General features: G+C 43.2%; 3 protein-coding genes across 7 annotated transcripts in view; 1 reads left to right on the forward strand and 2 right to left on the reverse strand.

Moving 5' to 3' along the window:
- The first annotated feature begins 201 nt into the window (after positions 1–201).
- On the forward strand, positions 202–2,362 carry LOC125770498 (TM2 domain-containing protein almondex). Its single transcript, XM_049440195.1, has 4 exons — positions 202–434; positions 522–550; positions 627–689; positions 762–2,362. Exons 1-4 carry the CDS (start codon positions 329–331, stop codon positions 1,326–1,328), a joined length of 765 nt encoding a protein of 254 aa, XP_049296152.1. The 5' UTR covers positions 202–328; the 3' UTR covers positions 1,329–2,362.
- LOC125770478 (Y-box factor homolog) lies at positions 1,470–7,668 on the reverse strand. 2 transcript variants are annotated; one of them, XR_007419208.1, is made up of 3 exons: positions 7,303–7,668; positions 5,764–7,222; positions 1,470–5,677 (listed from the first exon to the last, which is right to left on the reverse strand). XR_007419208.1 is itself a non-coding variant. In XM_049440166.1 (2 exons), exon 2 carries the CDS (start codon positions 7,172–7,174, stop codon positions 6,035–6,037), a length of 1,140 nt encoding a protein of 379 aa, XP_049296123.1. In that variant the 5' UTR covers positions 7,175–7,222; positions 7,303–7,668; the 3' UTR covers positions 1,470–6,034. The 2 variants fall into 2 exon arrangements, 1 of the variants encoding a protein (XP_049296123.1); XM_049440166.1 differs by having other exon boundaries at positions 1,470–7,222.
- A 426-nt stretch (positions 7,669–8,094) lies between these two features.
- LOC125770407 (kalirin) overlaps positions 8,095–16,636 on the reverse strand; it is a 61,134-nt gene continuing 52,592 nt past the window's right edge. For all 4 annotated transcript variants that reach the window (XM_049439921.1, XM_049439920.1, XM_049439919.1 and 1 more), the window contains exons 9-15: positions 13,394–13,505; positions 12,698–13,305; positions 12,502–12,618; positions 12,245–12,434; positions 11,957–12,151; positions 11,677–11,886; positions 8,095–11,606 (exon numbers count right to left, since the gene is read on the reverse strand). In XM_049439921.1, the coding sequence (XP_049295878.1) occupies positions 11,373–11,606; positions 11,677–11,886; positions 11,957–12,151; positions 12,245–12,434; positions 12,502–12,618; positions 12,698–13,305; positions 13,394–13,505 (1,666 nt within the window). In that variant the 3' untranslated portion in view covers positions 8,095–11,372. The remainder of the gene's footprint in view (positions 11,607–11,676; positions 11,887–11,956; positions 12,152–12,244; positions 12,435–12,501; positions 12,619–12,697; positions 13,306–13,393; positions 13,506–16,636) is intronic.

Below are 16,636 nucleotides of genomic sequence, written 5' to 3' on the forward strand. Positions count from 1 at the left end.
TCTTAGCCATTTGCTCCAAACCAATTAGATTTTTTACAACAAATAATTATCAACAATACTATCATCTTTTACTTTCATATGAAGTTTTTACAACTCTACCAAAAAGGAAAATAACAGAAATAGCTTATTTTAGATAACATTCAGCTTGCCCAACCTGAACACCGTTATGCGTTATGCGTAACACTCAAACGCACCTACCCACACAGCGTGCACTGTCTGTCAAATTCGCCTGCTCCATGCAAAAGCATAACATAAACAAACCTGTGTCAGACGACCAGAAGCTCAGTTTTGTACATTGGTCGAAAACAAAACGTTTTATCGCAACAATATGTTATCGAATCTGCTTCAGGGACGATGCATACGATTAAACTGGAAATCGGTAGTGTTTCTAATGATGTCACTAATTCTGTCACACATACGTATCACTCAGTCATGTAAGTGTTTTGCAGTAAAACAACACTTGGTACGCTACTCGATAAAGCTTGCTGACAAAGTTTTGCTTTTCGTTTCTTCCTAATTAGCCGTTAATTCCAACAATCCGGAAGTGACTGTAAGTAGAACCATTTTACAATGGTTTCACAAAACGCAACTGATATCCCTCTGTTTGTGTCTCTTCTCCCTTTTAGCCCACCAAGCTGGAAAAAATCAGCTCCGACACAGACCGCTCGGCAGTAACTATCAACTCTAATGTAAGAATCTGTTTCTACTGCCTGATGTGCCAGTAACACTTTACATCTTTCATTGTTTCTATTTTGCAACAGTCCAAATCATCCTCCGATACGAGCCACTGCCCTAACGACACACTCTGTACGGATCTGCCCAACTCGTGCCTGCAGTGCACATACAATCCGCAGTGTGTGTACGGTGCGGAGATAAACGTGACCTGCCTGCCGAAAACGAATGTCAACTGTCACGTGGACAAGCTGAAGACGGCCAACCAAAATGAAATCAAGCGATCCATGATCTGCCGGTACTGCTACCAAACGGAACGCTGGGAGCATAACTGCGAGCAGAAGGGAGGTTGCAACTCGATCGATTCGCAGTATAAAACCAACTGTACCGTACATTCGGAGCTACTATGCATGGGCCACCGTACATTCATGAAGAAGATTCCATGCAACTGGACGCAAGGTTATCGGTGGGTAACGACATTGATCGTAAGCATCACGTTGGGCGGTTTTGGTGCGGATCGGTTCTTTCTCGGTCACTGGCAGGAAGGTATCGGAAAGCTGTTCAGTTTTGGTGGGCTGGGCGTTTGGACACTGATCGATGTATTGCTCATCTCGCTACACTACCTCGGTCCGGCCGATGGATCGCTGTACATCTAAGACAAACCCCTATAAATAGTAAGAACAACATTGTGATACGTGACACGTGAGAACTAGCCACTAAATATAAAAAAAAAAAACTGAAAACCTGCCACACCTATTGTGATATATTGAAGTTCCGTTCGTAATGATGTTCCGGAATTAAACTTTTTCGATTTTTTTATTGCTTTTTTCTGTTTTACAAGTTTCGACAATGTTTCCGGTGTAGCACTCTCGTGGTTGTTCGCAGCTTTACACACGTTCCAAAGAAACGCAATCGTCATCTTGCCATTTTACAACGGTGCAGCATCATTTAGATGTTTAATGACATGTTTTAATGTGGATGTTGTTTTCATCCACAATCGCCGAGGGGTTCCGTAGTTCTCTCGTAGCCTTCGTGTATTTCTCTCGAATCATTCCTTGATGTTGTATGTATGTTGTTGTACGATCGATCATCGACATCTTCATCGCATTATCTTGCTTAGTTTGTTGCATGTTGCTTCACAACATGATTCACAATGATTTCTGCCGCCTTGTTTTTGTCACCCCGTTTTGTATATCTTTTTTTTTTCTTTTCTTTTTGTGTTTTCATTTGCTCCTTAAGTCCACCGCAGTTCTACAGGTGGTTTTACTTGTTGTTGCTGTTTTCTAAGTGGCGTTCACACACTACATTGCATATTATTATTAGTTATTCATAGTATTTGCTTCTTCAATCCTCTTTTCTTGCACACTTTCTTCGCGTACAGGCAAACTGGTTCCATTTTTCAATGATTCACATTTTGCTTAGCCTTCCATATATGTAACGTCTACCGCGCATCTCGCATTCTTATCTGCTTTTGTTTCATACTCTTCTTCATGTATTTCACGCATATTATTTCTAGTGTACTATAGTGTGTTTGCTTGGTTTCGTTATTTAGGTGAATTTTTTTTTGTTTGTTTTCATCATTATGATATATTATTTGCATTTGGTTTTGCATGCTTTCCTTCTCTTTCTCCAACCTCTCCCACTTGGTTTTGTTTTGAATGTATTAAATTTTCATTTCTTGTTTTTTTTTGGTAGAGAATAAATATATGTAGTATCTGGCTGCAAATCGATGTTTGTAAATCTACAGAATCGTGCTTATACATGGAGGATTTAACTATTGTAAGATGTTTCTGTTTTTTTCCTGTTTACCACTTTTGTGTAATGTGGTGAAAAAGAATTACAATTGTTTGTTTGCTTATGCATTGTTCTGTTTGAACTTATCATTCTGTAGTGTTTTTGTTTTCCTTCTGTTGCTCTACCAAAACTTTCTTTAACTTACCAAAGACAGGGAGTAAATGTGTATTTGTTGTTAATAATTAATAATTTGTTGTTTTTTTTTACTTAACATTTTCATATGTAATTTCCTGCTATATCAAACCGTGGCAATGGTAAAAAAACACAAACCTTAACTAGATTCTAATAAAATTCGCCTCACGAATGGGATTAGGGGCAAACAAAACAAAACAAAACAAAAAACAAATCATTGTTTCGTATAATTCGCAAAAAACCCGTTCTTCTGGCCGGTTGATTGAAATTTTGCAGCATAATGCAGTTCTTCCCCGTGGGTCACAATCACACAACACCCGGTTGTGTTTGGTTCTCTGATGAAAAAACCAAAAGGAAGCAAAAAAGAAAAACCTTCCCCTAAAACCCGGAACGCACACGCACGCTCTAGGCTAGTGTGTGGCCGACCGAGCGCTTCTTGCTCGTTCGAGAGACTTCTCGCAAATGCTAAAAATATCCTCCGTGACACAGCGGGCCGCTCAGTTGGGAATTGCTGTCTATTTTGAAGCACGCCTTGTTGGAGGAATGTCTGATTAGCTGCGCGATTGTTAATTTTCAATATGCCGGTGTAGAGCGAAGAATGATGGTTTATGCCCTAAATCCCATCGATTGTGTGTTGCTGTGTTGATGATAGTAGTTGTAATAGGGGGAGGCGAAATGGGTAGTAATAAAAACACAATTTTGTTAAAAAGCAATAAATCCAATCAACCATTTGTACGATCTTAAGCTAAGGTAAGGATGTAGCGCTGATAAAATGATTTAAGCTGGGAAGATTTAAAAACAAAACACAATCTAACGCACAAACAGCCGTGGTTTTTTATGGTGTAAAAACAGTTTCAGGGAAATTAGATCGGAAAATCAAAACCCATTATACACACACACACACACACGCGCGCGCGTACGCGCACATCATCGTAAAACAGAGCGAGAAAAACGGAAAAAACTAATACCTGAACACGTATCCTTCAATGTATGCGCTGTAGTACCGAGCGTGAAGTTTTGATAGAAAATGGAGGCCTACTAAGCCACGTGATCGGAGAGCGCAGCATGCTGTGTGGGCTGATGTTGCACGGAAGATTTTTCTTCATCATCCCATATTGCCCTGTTAACAAGCGCTTCATTTTCTAATCGCAGTATACCGGTACTAAACTCTGTTCTTGTGGGTATGTTTTTCTTTTTTCTCTGTCACTGGTAAAGAACGCACTTTTGTTCGCGTTCGCGTCTTACATTATCGTGTGGATTACGTGATGTGCGCAATGGCGTGTGGTTAGGTTTTACACGTTGGTTGAAATGTTCATTATCATTTAGGTGTAGTAAGTTCTATTGCAAACCTTCACGAGGCTGGAACGGATAAAGCATCCGGCTGTAGAATTGTTTCCTTTTTTTTTGTTGTTCAATTTACCTTCCTTCTTTTTCCACTTTCATAAATTTTCTCGTTCCAACCTCGTTACACACTTGGTTAGAGGCTTGTTTGCTGTAAAACACTGCTGTGGGCTGAATTTTCTCGCCCCTTGTCCTTCTGCTGTTTTTTTTTTCGTTTCTACTAACATGTTATTTAACTTCAAACTGACAATTATTTTACTCAAAACTCAAACGTACTTATGTTACTCAAATGTTTCCTGGTTAATTGTTCTTGTTTGCCGTACACTTCACACACACACAAACACACACACAGAGAAAGACTCATCTTTGCAAGATGGTTTCATTTCTAGGAGTTGCTGCTTATTATATTTAGTAGTTTGTATATGGTTGTTGCATCTTTTAATCAAATCATGTGTGTGTTGGTTTGTCGTGCTGTTGTTACTTTTATGTTTTATCAACAATCCATCTGTTATTAGTCCGTGTTGGAAGTAGTAACAAACGCGTGCTTCCAAAAATTGTTTCACATTATAATCATCTCTGTTCCCAGTACTGTTCCAATCAGGATTTACAATATCCATGAAACACACACGACATTTTTGGGGAGGAAAATTGAAGCTTAAAATGATTGAAATTATGGACAACACTTGATTGAAATGATGAACCGAAATTCAAATATTGCCAGTTATATAATTGTTACTGTGCGTGTGTGTGTGTGTTAAGTAAGTGTACTGTTTGTCGCGTAATTGAAGCTGTATGCAAATTTGGAACCGTGGCGTATTATTTCCATTTTCTTCTCACACCTGATAGGAAAACCTGTGGCCTTCAAATGTTCACTTACACACACTCATACACACAAACACACCAAACACGAACAAGCCCAGCCCTTGCTTCTTGCTATCTTCTATTCTAGCGAGCTAGCTTTCTCTGCATGTTGTTGTTCCATATCAATTTTACTAATGTGCATCATCATTGATGCTTCGGGTACGAGACGATCTGGGTCCTTTATCTCGTACGCGGCAATGTTACCGATTGTGCCTGTGCGCGCTAATATAGTAACTCTGGTTACTAGATGTTAAGTTCCAATGTTCGTTCGTTACCCATACGCACAGGTCGCCGCGGCCGTCCTCCTGTCGATGGAAGGATGATGTTTGCCGAGGACGCGCGTGACCAACACGCGGCAGCAGCAGCAGCGACAGAAAATATACTTGATGATCTTGATATCATTTCAAATTAGCAGGCTTTCTATATGTATGTTTTCCTTACTCCCAGGGATCTCTTGCTACATTATCTATCAATGTTGTTATGACGACGGAGGAGACGATCAAACGGCTCCTCCTCGCACTCAATCAAGAAGTTTTCCTTTCGCTTAGTTAGCCAATTCAGTTTACACACTTGTTTCTGTTTCCTCGTCTCTTGTGAATTTTCTTTTACTAGTAATATTTCTTGCTGCTCAAGTAAAGGATAGTGCAATGTATGTTTTATGTTTAATTGTTATTCATTATTCACTTGTTTTTAAATAATATACTCGCTTCTTCCACATCTGTGTTCCTTTTCTTATATTTTATTTTATAGAAAATACACGCACCGAACAAAGACCCGAGAATGACGATTGTGGGGTGTTAGTTGCACAACTTGCACTTGTGCTTATGTGCGCGCGGCGCTCGCTTTCTGTTCGTTCGCTTCTTAATATTCATGTGTTCTATAAAAACACGATAACGAAGGTAAGGACTCGAATTGCGCGATAGTGATGGTAAAACGCAAAAATATGTATGAGCTTGTACTTACTCGTTACTCGTTTTTAATGTTGCTGTTCATCCACGATGGTGTTGTGTCGTTCGATGAGAGGCGATCGATCGGTCGTGAATTGTTGGCGGGTTTTTGGAACGATTCGAGAGATGATGTTCGTTAACTCGGTGCGTGTTGTTTGGCCGCGCGATGTAAAGGATGATACTAGGCGCGACCATCCGTCTCTGTTGTTACTCGAGCGGTTATATGGTGGTGATGCAAGTTAGTGGTTGGCATCTGGTGGTTAGGGGCGTATGTTGCATTGCCCGCTTTATGCCGAACTTTCGGTGGTTGTGTTCTGGACGGCGTTGTTAATGCCACCATCATTGCGCGGGCGCTGCGGGTTACGGCCGCGGCGCGGGAAACGTCCCCGACCGCCAGAACCGCGTCCCTGCATGCCACCGCCGCGGCGAGGCGCCATCTGTTCCTGGCCACCACCGTTCTGCTGGTAGTCGGCTTGATAATCTGGCCGATAGCCTCCACGGCGGGGTCCTGGTGGACCACCCATGCCACCACCGCGGCCACCGCTACGGTAGTTGCGTCGGAAAAATCGACGCGGACCACCACCGCCACGGCCACCCTGACCGCGCATGCCACCATTATCATCCATCATATTGTTGTCCATTTGTCCATTGTCACCCATCACCATATCGCGGCGTGGTCCACGGGGTGCGGGACGGGAATAATAAGACGCATAGCCCCCGCGTCCTCGTGGGCGGTAGCGACGGGGCTGCTGCTGCGGCTGTTGTTGCTGCTGCTTATTAACGGGCACCTGCTGCGGCTGCTGTTGCTGGTGTTGCTGCGGCTGCTGCTGCAACTGTCCATCATTCTGCGGCTGACCATCGCCCTGACCACCTTCGAGCTGACCATCCTTGCCGCGGGTCTGTCCTGGGCGACGTTGGCCCCGCTTCTGCCACCAGTGACGGAAGCCTCGACGCTTTTCTGCCGCATACTGGCTACCCTTCACCGGTTCCCCCTGTGGTCCGGTCACGTTGGCCGCCTCGTTGCCCTTTTCTCCGATCACTACATCGAACTCGACCTGCTCACCATCGCCCACAGAGCGGACGGCCTTCTTTGGGTTGTTTCGCGCAATGGCGGACTGGTGCACGAATACGTCCTCCTGTGTGTCGCCCCGGTTGATGAAACCGTAACCGCTCTTCACGTTGAACCATTTCACCACACCGGTTACCTTAGTGGCAATGATTTCCTTCTGCGGTTGTGGCGGTGCAGCGGCGGAAGGTGAGGCGCCGGATGCAGCTGCCGGCTTCTGGCCGGCATCCTGCGACGGGGCGGGTTGTGACTGTGGTGGCTGCTCGCCCGAAACCGTCTGTTGCGGTTGTTGCTGTGCTGCCTGTTGTTGTGGAGGCGGCGGTGCCTGCTGCTGTTCAACACTAGCTTGCTGGTCAGCCATGTTGGGAAGTCTTTCTAATTCACCCCTATTTCACACACGTTCGAAATGCTATTGGAAAATGGCGACATCGATTTTAAAACCAATTCAAACTAAGGGATGGGGTTTATTCGAGCGATAAGGATACTTACAATATAATGTAGCTGCAGGGGGCTGTTGGATAGTTGAGTTCTGCTAAGTTTTCGGCTAGTTGCTGCAATGGGTGATGAAGTTGATGTTCTCTAACCTGCACGAACCGTCTCGAGATTTTCGGTAAGACGTAAGCTCTGATGTTATGAGCGGGTGTCCACTGGGCCTGATTGTTTAACCTGCTGCTGCTGCTGCTACGATGTAGAGTTGAACGCGGTAGTCATACTACGTTGGAGCGAGCGTTTTGGATGATGAAAATTCCAACCTTTCTCAATTCGCCATCAAGAAGCAAATCACATTTCTTTTTTCGGCAAAACAAGGTTACCATACAGAGGGTGCGCCGCTTGACCAATGCGGCGAAACGTCACACCAAAACTGACAGCTGCACATTGGGCTCGGCCAAATCGGTCACCCACGTGTCGGTTTGAATAAATCTAAAACATTTGGCGGTATTGTCGCATCGAAAAATACCACCAAATATGCAAACTTTTGAAATTCAATTGGTCAACGGGGATGCTTTTCATTGGTCAAAATCTACTTCAAGGAAAAATTGCTTTCGTACGTGCATAAAATCATTACGGAACTACACATACGAAAAAAAAGCAGACCACCACCTCTGAAATAGAATGACTGGTTTCTATCAACCTTGTGTTTTTAAAATGGACATCGCGATGAGGTTATATTTCCGAGAATGCGATTTTGGAACCTTCTACTTCTGGGTCCTTGGTTAAGAGTTCCCGGGTCAATTTCGGACATGAATTTTCATTCGGTTGTTAATTGTTACGTGTGCGGAATCAGTTTTTGCAGGTTTTTATTTATCTTCACGTTCGTCGCGTGTTGTATCAGCATTTATCCATACTCGTTTCTTCACTGTTCTTCACCATGAAGATTATTGCATTCCTTTAATCGATTAACGCTGAGGATTCCTTTCAGCTATCCGTTTTAATAGTCTAATTTTAGGTGAATTACTTCTCTGCTGGTTTGATTTCAACGCAATGTACAACAATTACATCAGTAGGTTATTCTCACTTTTGATCCGTTTTATTCTTCACGCTTGATTTTGTTCATCCATTTCGTTTTATATCGTAATTTGTATTTAGCCCCTGCTCCATTCCTTATGATGCACCCATACAGCACAAGCGCCATAGGGGAAAGGACATACGTTTTGTCTGCAATATTTTATACATGCTTTTTATCGATACACACACTTTCTCTCTCCCTTTGCCTAGCCTTATTTGCTTTCGGGCTCCGTACTTTGTTTTAATCAACAGAACGGAAAGTAGTAGAGAGTAAGTGAGGGGCATTTCCGCTGCATTGCGCCACTAAATGTAGGTTATAGTTATAAATTAAACATTATAACATATTACTATTATATATTATCACACAAATGTTTTTTTTTTATCCATACTTCATTTTTGCTCGTCACTAATATGTTTTGTTTTACTGCTGCCTGCTAGTGTGCTTGCAAGCGCTTCTTTTCCCATTTTTTCTCGGAACTTTGCGTCACATGATACCACGTGTGCAGCTGCATAACATCATCCAACGTTGTTCATCCAATATGCAAAGTATGGTACGAAATCATCCCCAGCTTAACCTTGTTTTGTGTGGGTGACTACAAAGAAAACCAGATTAATATCTGTGTTTGGAACCGTAACGCAGTTCATTTCTGTAAATAAATTATTTAGCCAAATCTTCAGAAACTGAAAGAGCTAAGACCGTTCTGGAGGCTCTACACTCTAAATCAGCACGCATTCTGCATATTCGTTACAAAACAGAAAGAAATCGATCTGGAATCGAATCTTTCATCGGAATAGTTGGACTACGAAAATAAAAACTTTTGATCATGATTTTGTGTACGATAAAACGAGCGGGAAAATAAGAATTCTAATGGCCTAAAACAATCGATAAAAACATTTCAAAATAAAGCTTGTAGTACTTTTTTGTTTGTACATAAATTATACATTACACACCGCCCTAAAATCGTGCGAAAGATTGATCGATCGTGATCAATTGATCTTTTAGACTGTTTCTAATACCGAACGAAAGCAGATTGGTTGTTTCTTCTTGTCTCTATCATTGACACTTTTAATAAGCTGTTTAGTTAATTCGATTAACATAATCATATTGAGTAAAGCAAGCAATGAATTAGTCGATAAACAGCTGAACTAATAACGTAAATACCACATTGCATGGCGGCGGTTTACTTCTCAGTCTATACGTCGTAGCATTTCATTTGTTTTACGATCGTTTGTTCAAAGAGTGAAAATTATATTCAATTTTTTTTTGTAATAGAAAATGTCTCTAATGAAGATTTAGCACGGCATAGTAACGAAAAATGTTCACCCACAAAATAGCCACAAAATGGCCACAAAATGGAGGGTAATATCAAATCAAACAAGCTCCACGCTACTGATCATTTCAGATGCGAACCCGCCCACCTCTGTGTCAATCGTTTGTCGTTTCATTTTCTCTAATCTTGCGTCTAAAAGTCGCCTGCGAAACCTATGAGGTGCTGCTGTTTGTTTGTGTGTGTGTATATGCTGCTTTTGCTCTAAAGGCAAACATGCAAATATAACAGAAACTGCTTTCCCGGCAGTTTCGCTTGTTTTCGGTGTACGATTCAGTTCACAATCTGTCCGCCACCAATAATGAGTACGTTTCTACCAATGTTTGCTACGGGATGTTCTTCTTTTTGTCCTTCGTCAAATTACTAAAAGGGAGCAAAAATGACAAAATATCAAAAATATGTTTTGCTGTTTGCTACAAATCTGTTTCACTGTTCTGTTCCACATCCTTTCTGTTCAAACGTTCTGCGCCTTTTGTTTTCTTCTATTTGTTCTTCCCTCACCCTTCTCGATGTGATGTTACATTGCTTCATTTTGTCACCATCACCCCCATTGCCGCTTGCCAACCAAGGTTCGTTTTTCTTGCCCAACTACTGTTTGTTTGCGATTGATTTGCCATTTGTTATCCTCGTGATTGTAGGATATTCTTTTAATAATCATATTCATAAAATATATACTTTGCTTTGTTTGTTTTGTATCTTTTTTGTATGTAATCGATATTTTTTTACTATTCTAATATTACTGTGTTGTTACTTTAATGCTGCTCCGATTGCTCGATCTATTCGCTTCCCTTATGTTTCCTTATCTTTGTTTGTTCTCACGGATAAGTTTGTCTGTTTGTCTGCTTTCTGTTTGATATTCTTTGTTTTACTATTGGTGACCAATGCTAAGATATAATATTGAGCCATTGGCAACGCACTGTCACTGTTACGCTACTTTTTCATGCGTTCATTGTCTATCATAATCGCATTCATTCGCCTGAATTTAACGAGTAAGTTTGGTATTGGTATCTGTTTTGTTAACATAGCACATTAGCCAATTTCTACTCATTTGCTTTGTGTGTGTGTTTTTTTTTGTAATTTCGGTGTGGCAACAAGCGCGAAAGATGAACCGTGCACGTACGTTTATTTAGAGATATTTGCTTTATTTTGTCTTGCTGGACTTCGCTCCCGTCCTTTGCAGTTGCTCTTTTCACTAGTTCACCAACAACAAAGTTTGTTGCTAAACGAATTTGTCCGGTGCGGCCGATTTTTCGCAAACATTTGTTCTTAGCAAAGTTGCGTTTCCGTAAACTGTACCGACGACCGAGGTTCCACGGCGTTATTCTATATCGTGATACTTGTGAATAGTTATGTTCTTGCCTTAGCTTAACGTGTGATGCACCTGTTCTATGCAAATTCAATTTGCTGCATTATTAACTGCGCTACTGTTACCGTGGTGTGATGTTTGACTTTGCGCGTATAAATAATTCAATTAAATTTTTCGTTTCCTTTTCGCAAAAAACACAAAATGCTGATTCCGTATGATCCGTATCATCCGTGCAAATGAATGCACAAATGCAGTAAAATAAATAATACTCGTAATGATCCAAAGAAGTGTTCCACCAGTGCTTTGAATCGCAGTAAAATGAAAACGGTATTGTACCGGTACAGATTGCAAAACCGTTGGACGTAAACAAAGTGGTAAAACATGTTCCAACCATACCACCACAGATGTGTGCGTGGCTCTTAGGAATCCTTCGTCAGTTCCTTTTGATAAGCGATCGGGCTTACGAGCGCTTTGAGGAAATCGTTCTGCGTTTTCAGTATCTCGTGTATCGTGTTGAGCCACTCATGGTGTAGCTCAGGTGTCGGTGCGGTGCAAATATAGCTAAGACTGGAACGTTGCGGGTCGATTGAGCAAAGCGAGAACCGGTTGCCATTTGTCTGATCGGAAAGATCCTGCAGTGTCATTTTGTTCACCTAGTACAGGAGAAAGATAAATTTAATACATTGAAACTCACTACTCCAGCGTGATCATACACGATCGTACCTGTATGTGCGCCTTGTAGATGTAGTTTGGACTGGTGAATTGCGTTTTCTTTCCGACGATTTCAGCAAATATGATGTTCTGCTCGAACAGAAACACGTGCAGTTCCTTCGGTTTCTGGGAGTTGTACGAGTTCTTATCACTACTCGAGGCACCCTCGACACAGTATAGTGGGCCGTGCAGCAGCAGTTTGCCCTGTGTCGTTATTTTACCCTGCAAAGTAAACACAAACAATCCAATGGTTACAATCGCGGCGAGGGAGAAAGCACCTTAGCGTACATACCTCAAACTTTTGTAACCGACCAACGTCCATCATATCGTTGGCAGCCTTAGGAACTACTTGCATTATATGCATCGCTTCCTTCAATCCTGGTACCTCCTCAGTGAGACCGGCCCGCAGAGTATGCTTCAGGATATCTTTCAACAGTAACTCGTACTTCATTATTCTTTGGACTGGTTTGATGAGCATATCTCCTAACTGAAAGTAAAGTCCACAGAAACCAGTGTTATGCTGTTGGTCCCTTCCTTTTTAACTCCTCACAAATGTGGCGAACAGAACCTAAATACTTACACATAGTTTATACTTTAATTTTAAGCGTAATTCATCGAAGTAACTCATATGCTCCTGCACAATGTGCTCCGAGACAGGTTTGTTTTGACAGTAGACGACGTACATGTGCAGCTTTCGCTCGCTACGTTTAATAAGCGGACCGAGTTCGTACGGGTTCTGTAGACACTTTTGCAATGATTTGAGAAAATGACTGAAACGAAAACACGTGGTACATGATTTACGTTGTTTGGCAATCGAATTAAACATTCTACACTTACTCTCTGTGCCACTCGTATATTGCTTCAATGTTTCCAAATACCATCCGTTCCTTGCCACCCTTAAGATCTTCTGGGATCGGTACCGTACTGGAGGGGTTACGAATTTCTGCTATATACCTGAATAGTTTCAAACAGAAACATAAGCATTTCCTCCATTGTGGGGTAACGACTTATACTGCGAGGGATCAATACATACCCATTTACGATCTGAGAAAGATCATTCACGTACGCTTCTTCGGTGGTGATGAGTTCACGCAACGCATAGTTCCGCTTTCGCAGTATATCCTCGATTCCCTGCTCTTCGGTCAGATTCTCATCCGCCGCTTCATTCTCAGAGAACTGTGGCGATATGGCAGGCTTGGCGATCGTGTGTCCACCATTCAGTGCCATCGTCGTCGACGAGCTACTGCTGCCATCAGCACCACCACCACCACCTCCGACGAGTCCCATTGCCATTGCTGAGCCGCTACTGTTGGTACCATCATTTTCCAGATACTTCAAACTTTCCACCTTCTGTTTCACGAACTGCTCGATCTCGGCCAGATCTGCCGGTGGCTGAGCACTGGACGGTTCTTCCAGCGATTTCAGCGATAGTGCCTTCGTGATCTTGTTCGCGGTACCGGTAGCATCCTCGGATGACGAAGGCGCAACAGCAGCACCACTTAAGGCGGATGCGGTATCCTGAATCGGTTTCATCGGAGGCGGAAGTTCAATAGCCGTAGCTTCTTCATCTTCCGCTTCCAGCTGTACCGATGCGGCTGTTGACGATTCCTGCTCTTCCGGTGGCTTTTCTTGCTGGTTAGGCTGTAAAGATATGGCAAATCAGAGAGAGAGAGAGAATTGTTGATAAGAAACAGATGTATCCACTTAGGTTGGAATATTCTCGGCTTACCTTAACCTTCTTATCGGAGCCTTTCTTGCTGATGAGCGTTTTCTCCACCGGTGGTAGCTTATCCGATTTGCCGTGTGAGAGTTTGCGGAACTGCGTCGGTAGCCATTTTTTCCTGCCAATTCCGGAAATTGAAACGAAAACAGAAAAAAACGTTACGTTATTCAATTGATTCATCGAGGTGAGAGCGCGCTCATAGTCATCCACACATTACAATCCATTTCGCAACTTTTAGTCCAATTACAATTGTATCGCGTATTTGCTATTAGTGGAGCAGTATCTTGATAACAACACATCGACACGATAACATGAAAATATTGAACGACGCATCTGTAAGAACCCTGTGCCCACTTTATTCCCATCCCGATAGCTTTTCTTAATAACCTGATCAAAAGACTGTGCAGCGTTGTCCAACTGATCGGAAATGAACTTAATCGCGATACAGTTCCAGCGGGTTGAGTGGATCGTTTCTGTTTGCTTCTGCCCATCGAAACAGTTCTGATAAGTTGTGATAAGTTGTACTGTGTCTCTTCTCGTCGATTGTTACCGTTCACCTTGGAAGGTTTCCTTGTACTAGAGCCGTTTTTTTACAACTTCACCGCAATAAATTCGTTCCGATTTCGCAAAAACCGATTCCGTCCCAAATCGGTAGAGGACTTCTCTTTTTCCTTATCGCGAATAACATTCTTTTTTTATGATTGTATTGAGAAGCTCGGTATTGCTTATCGGAAAGCCTTACCGTGCAGTGACATACACAACATACAGGCAAGTCAGTGCCTTCGTCTTGTTGGGGAGGCAAAAAATTCCCCGTCCAGCGTACACATACAACTTTTATGTACCTAGCAAATACTCCCAAATACCCCTAGAAGGGATGAATGAAATAAAGTCAATTTATGAACCGAAGGCGTTTCACTCCTACCTGCTGCCCATCCCCGCTGACGGTGGATGTAACACTAACGGATCATCATCACCCTCCTCCTGGTACTGTTCGGTTGCCTCACGCCCTACGTGAAGGAGACTGTGTCCACGATGGTAGGCGGGGGTACTGGTGGTAGTATCGGTCGTACAACAATCTTGCCGGCAGCACGCAAACTGGAACCAACTTTGCAAACACACTGCACACGACATGGCTACATCCCACGCTACACATGCCAGAGGGAATGTTTGACTATTCCAAAAACTGACCGTCTGTCGTTGCCGACTATTGGTCTAACGAGGTGGTGCTCCAGTACAAACCAAGTTTCTGGGTCTAGCCGTTCGTGACCTGTTACTCATTCAAACCGAGTTCAACACCACCAACGGCACATTAAAGCCGAGGTCGTAGCACCTTCACAACATCCGGCGATTGATCGAGAACAACCAATTCCAATAGGAACCGTATTACGGATCGCGCGAATTAGAAAACCCGAACAATTGTTATATATGCTACCGATTTGTTTTTCAAACAACAGTACGCGTCTTCTCTCGCTTGTCTACCTTACTGGAAGGAGCTTTAATTACTGGATGCAACAAGCAAAAAAAAACCTGTTACCGATTCACACCGGACTGATAAAAAAAAACCACCACCGGTGGTGTGCGTGTGTCGTGCCATCATCATCACTGCGAAACCGACCGTCATCAATGTACAACTTCAAGGGGAAGTCATCAATAGTGTGGCTTCTAACACTGTGACCAACAAAACAAATGGGGGGAACGATATGAAAGAGAGAAGGCAACAAAAAAATACGACCACCAAACCAAACCTCACGGCCACGCTATGATATGTAGTGTGTCACCAGTGCAGGAGTCCGCTTGTGTATGATTGTAGTACTGCAGGAGAGGAAGAAGAAGGGCACAACATGCTGCGGGGACGTTATCTGTGGTCGAGTCGAGTGTGGTACTTCCCTACATGGTCTAAACCACCGAACCCAACCCAAGTTCCTGATGCTTTATCTGTTCCAGTACGCTTCGTCACACACCTGTCACACACCGTGTGCGCTAGAACCATATATCTGCAGCTCGGAATCGTGTGCGTGCAGTCGTTGGACGACAACCTGGTTTTTGCAATTCAATATTTTGGGTGGGATACTAGGCGAAGGATCTTGTCCCATGTATGGTACACATGTGGGAGTCTTATCTAAGCGTACGAAGAGCAAACGTGTCTGGTGATGTTACCCATTGTATCTAACCTTGGGGATCGTGTGGGGAATAGATCTAACAGACTCCCAAAACTACACAGCAACTGAGAGCCGAATTAACTATTGTACCGGTTCTTGATAGCTGCCTTAACTGCCTTCTACTCTTAGCGTCCATACACATCAAGAGGCTTCGTTGATTTGGCCAATGTTTACCGGGCCTGCTGCAGACCTCCTCCCCCAACCCATATACATACTGCTTCTCGGACGTACTACTCCAAACCTTCCGGCGCTTGCGAGTACCGCATGCTTTACCCTTCGGGCACGCCCCGGCAGTATGTGTAAATATTTACAAAATCAAAATATTTACCACCACTCACTCTAACGCTTTTTCCCACAAACGCCACCGTGTTCCTGTTCAACGAAAGTTGCTGAACCACAAAAGTGGAGGCAAACCGCCACCAGGACCAGGACGACCAGCCGCTACTTTTATGCAAGAAAAAGCCGTAACAACATCGATCCATCCGGGTGGTCACACACACACCACGGGTCTTGATGTGGACGGACTAACACAGTCGCTCAACAAACAGCGCCCAGAACCGAAAGTGAACCAGACGGAGCTACGACCACTGCCATTTGCCATCCCCGGCGGGAACGAATTTGCCTGATACGATTTGATGTGGATGGGTCTCGTCGTCGGTCTTCTACATTCCTCCCGTGTTGTCCTCTTGGCCACGCGATGTTACTGCTTTATGGTTCCGGCATCGACGGTGGTTTGTTTACCACTAGGCACTTTATCACAAAGTGTTGACATGTGTATGTCGAACTTCTATCAACGGTTGATGGAGCGCGCCCAACACCTCAACCGGTTGTTACCTTGCTCCACACACCGTTCTGCCTAGACCAACGACGGGTAAAAGGATTGCAGAATTTTCCCCATAAACACATCCACACACACTTTGTGAGGTTTGTGCAGCTGATATATATTTTTTTAAGTGAACCGATCCTCCCCAACATGGATTAACGACTTTTATTTGCAATACGTAGACAAGTGATATTTGCATAGTTAATTTGCATGTTTGGCAGATAAGAGTTTCGATCCACGACTCTTCGGTGTATGAGATCGAGCATC

This window comes from Anopheles funestus, chromosome 3RL (genome assembly GCF_943734845.2).
Source record: "Anopheles funestus chromosome 3RL, idAnoFuneDA-416_04, whole genome shotgun sequence".
NCBI classification, from domain to species: domain Eukaryota; kingdom Metazoa; phylum Arthropoda; class Insecta; order Diptera; family Culicidae; genus Anopheles; species Anopheles funestus.